Raw genomic sequence first — 3,210 nt, 5'->3', positions numbered from 1 at the left:
TTAATTTCGGCATAGAATGAATACGAAGACTAAAGTCTTAAAGCACTAGCATCTAAAGGCTTTCGACTTTATTAAAAACTCTACCGCGCTTGAGATTTGAACCCACGACCGCTGAGTTGCTGGCCGAGACTTTTGCTTACTCGGCCACTCAGGCGGGTTTGTTTTATAATCTGTGTATTAAGATCGGTGAAAAAAAATTTGAAAAGAATAAGTGAAAACACTGTTGTAGCACACGGCCCATCATTAATTACCCTACACCAATTCGCTTAATACCCATATCCAATTTTTAAAAATAAGGCCTTATATGAGAAGTGGTCGAAAAAATGGTCGATTCCGAAGCATTTTCCGTGGTTCAAAACATCTGCATATACAAAATTTCATCAAAATTTCTCAAAAATTGCGACTTGTAAGTTGAATACAAGAAATGCAACAAATAAGAAAGCGAACGAACGGACAAATGGGCAAACGGACAGACAAGTTTATATGCATTGAGAAAATGATTCTGAATAGATTGGTCTGATTAATCTATCTCAAGTTCTTTTGGACGTTTGCGATCAGCTGTCTATAACTGAATACATCCTTATATCACAAGTGGTGTAGAGTACTAAAATTCTATAAGAGTCATCCTTTTCTTTTTTTTTTTTTTTTTTTTTTTGATTAAATTTCTGACATTAGTACTGCCAAGTTCGTGTCATATAAGTAGCCTAAATTGAATAATTTTCTTCTTTTTTTGTTTAATTAAATTTTTTTTTTTTATTAATCTTGTTGCTGATCGCTTTAATCTCTTTTCCACTTAACTGAATGAAGAAGAGGTGTAAGGAAATTATAAAACTAAAGTCCCGTAAAAATCTTTCATCCGCATAGATATTTCCTAATTTAATTCAGAGAGAAAAAGAGAGTGAGAAAAAACATAAAATAAATTTTTCTTCTATGTTTTCTTTTTACTTTTATTTTAAATGAAAGGGGTAAACTTTGATTAATTAACAAGTTTTAAATAAAATTTTGTGCGCAAAACTTAAACTATGAAAATTTTAAAACTAATTAAAAAAGACAAAAACATATCTATTGGCAATAATCGCAGTGTTGGTAAGTAATTAATAGTAAATAAAATACACGTATGTTTCACGTTCTCGTTCGTTCGAAAATTCATAGAAAAACAAAAAAAAACAAAAGGAAAAGAAAAATGAAAGTCTTTCTTTTTGGTTTTTAGTAGAAAAAACAAAATAAACTATATACATATTTAACGACTTAGAAATGGCAACGTAGTTTGTCGCACATAAACACTGCGTTCCGTATTCGAAGATGGAGGACATTTGACTGTTAAAACTCCATCCGATGACAATTCAGCCCGTACATCGTTGGGATAATAGCCACGCGGTAAAACGAAACGTTTCACTATATGACGGCCAACATAGTTATCGCCGTCACGCCTTTTTTCATGTTTCGCTTCTACTATCACAGTGTCGCCACAAGTTTTGACAGCAATTTCATACGGTTTGAATGGGCCAACATCCACATTGGCTTCAAAACCATCTTTCCCCACGATAACGCGACTCAAATCGGGAGCAGAGCCGATACGTTGCAGACGTCGCCAATAGGGCACATCCCAGTCCATTAAATCCCAATCGCGCCATAAACGTCGGCGATAATCCCAATAATCCCAATCGGTTACGGCGCCTCCACCAGATGAGGGTACCAGAGCCATAATATAATCTAAACAATTTTTGAAAAGTTTTTTAATGAAACCACGAGTAATTTATTTATTTCTTACATTATTTGTTTTTTCTTATTATTATTTTTTTATTTTTTTTTTTTTTTTGTATTATCTTATTATTTAATTGAATTTGTTTTTTTTTTTTTTTTTTTTTTTTGTTTTATTTTATTATTTAATTTAATTTGTTTTTTTTTTTTTTCTTTTTTTTTCTTTTTTTTAAGTATAAAAATTAAAACGCGTTTTGCTTTAATGCTTTTCAATGAGTTTCGCCAGCGCTTTTTAACAAATAAACTGCCAGCTTGTTGCACATGGTCTTTTTATAGAACTTACGCCCAATGAAAGCACGAACGCGTTAGGTATTAACTAGAAAGTATAGAAAAATTATAAAGTGTGCGCGCACCCTAACTGGAATTAGTTTAAAACCGAAAGCCCGGTTCACGAAACATTCGCTAGCACTGTGTAGGCTCCTATTATGACCTTATTAAAATTATATTATATATATGTACATATATAAATAATAACAATTATGCACTTCCAGTATATTTATTGCGTTGTACGAAAAAAAAATATTCTTAAGAAAATAAAATGTTTATAAAATCAAAAAGAAAATATTAAAAAATAAAAAAAAATTACTTTCTTTAATTATTTGTAATAATAGTGTAGTTTTATTTATATTCGTTTAATTTACTTATTTCGCAAGTTTCGCAAAAGCGACTTAACATTTCTATTCTCGGTTAAAGACGCAGCCTTTCGCCCAAACTTTGAATCATCATAAGACTTCGTACTAATCAATGGGTCTGTGAATTGATTTCACGATCCGATGCATTAGTAGACAAGTAAGCTTAAAATCTATATAGAAAATCTATATAAATTAAAATATTTATAACAGAATTGCGCTCGATTTGGAGCAATAAATGTAACACTGAACTCGTATTTAATTATTTTTGTATCCTTTATCGCCGAAGTTATATATGAGTAAACGGAGATTACAAACGCATATAGTAGAGTTTACCAATCAGTTTTGATAGTTATGCATGGGATTTATATGACGTGCACACTTTTTTTTGGTTTTAAATATGGCTGAACCCTTTCTCCCTAAATGACTTTTGTATTAAAATGATTAAGAAATGAAGATCCAACCATGCTGAATTAATATAGTATCCGTTTTTATTTATTTGCTCATTAACTTTTTTTTTCTAATATAATTGCACATCATTTTGCCGCTTTTTTTATTTATTTATATGTATACATATTTATATATATATATATATATATATATATATATTAGTTTGGGGAAAAAGAAATCCATTATTTTTATATGAACTTCAGGACTTTATTTAACATGCTTCGGATTGTCCGATTTGGGTCAAATATGCACAGTTTTGTTGTACGATTTGTTGCCATTTTAAAGGTAACTCCAAAATGCCTCTCTCATACAAGTCCTGCTCTCTATTTGCAAAAAACTCTAGTAGTCGATTTTCACAATCGTCCCTAGA

At 30.7% G+C, this 3,210-nt stretch overlaps 1 protein-coding gene across 1 annotated transcript; it reads right to left on the bottom strand.

Moving 5' to 3' along the window:
• Window positions 1–1,037: 1,037 nt before the first annotated feature.
• On the bottom strand, window positions 1,038–1,797 carry LOC119644394 (heat shock protein 27-like). Its single transcript, XM_038043939.1, has 2 exons — window positions 1,772–1,797; window positions 1,038–1,713 (listed from the first exon to the last, which is right to left on the bottom strand). Exon 2 carries the CDS (start codon window positions 1,703–1,705, stop codon window positions 1,241–1,243), a length of 465 nt encoding a protein of 154 aa, XP_037899867.1. The 5' UTR covers window positions 1,706–1,713; window positions 1,772–1,797; the 3' UTR covers window positions 1,038–1,240.
• Window positions 1,798–3,210: the final 1,413 nt, after the last annotated feature.

This window comes from Glossina fuscipes, unplaced genomic scaffold (assembly GCF_014805625.2).
Source record: "Glossina fuscipes isolate IAEA_lab_2018 unplaced genomic scaffold, Yale_Gfus_2 114996, whole genome shotgun sequence".
Lineage (NCBI taxonomy): Eukaryota > Metazoa > Arthropoda > Insecta > Diptera > Glossinidae > Glossina > Glossina fuscipes.
The sequence above is the reverse complement of the archived record's forward strand: the minus strand, read 5'-3'. Positions and strand labels throughout refer to the sequence as shown.

Coding starts and splice junctions, on each gene's coding strand:
- LOC119644394 (XM_038043939.1), bottom strand. CDS start 1,705: ATGGCTCTGGTACCCTCATCTGGTGGAGGCGCCGTAACCGATTGGGAT.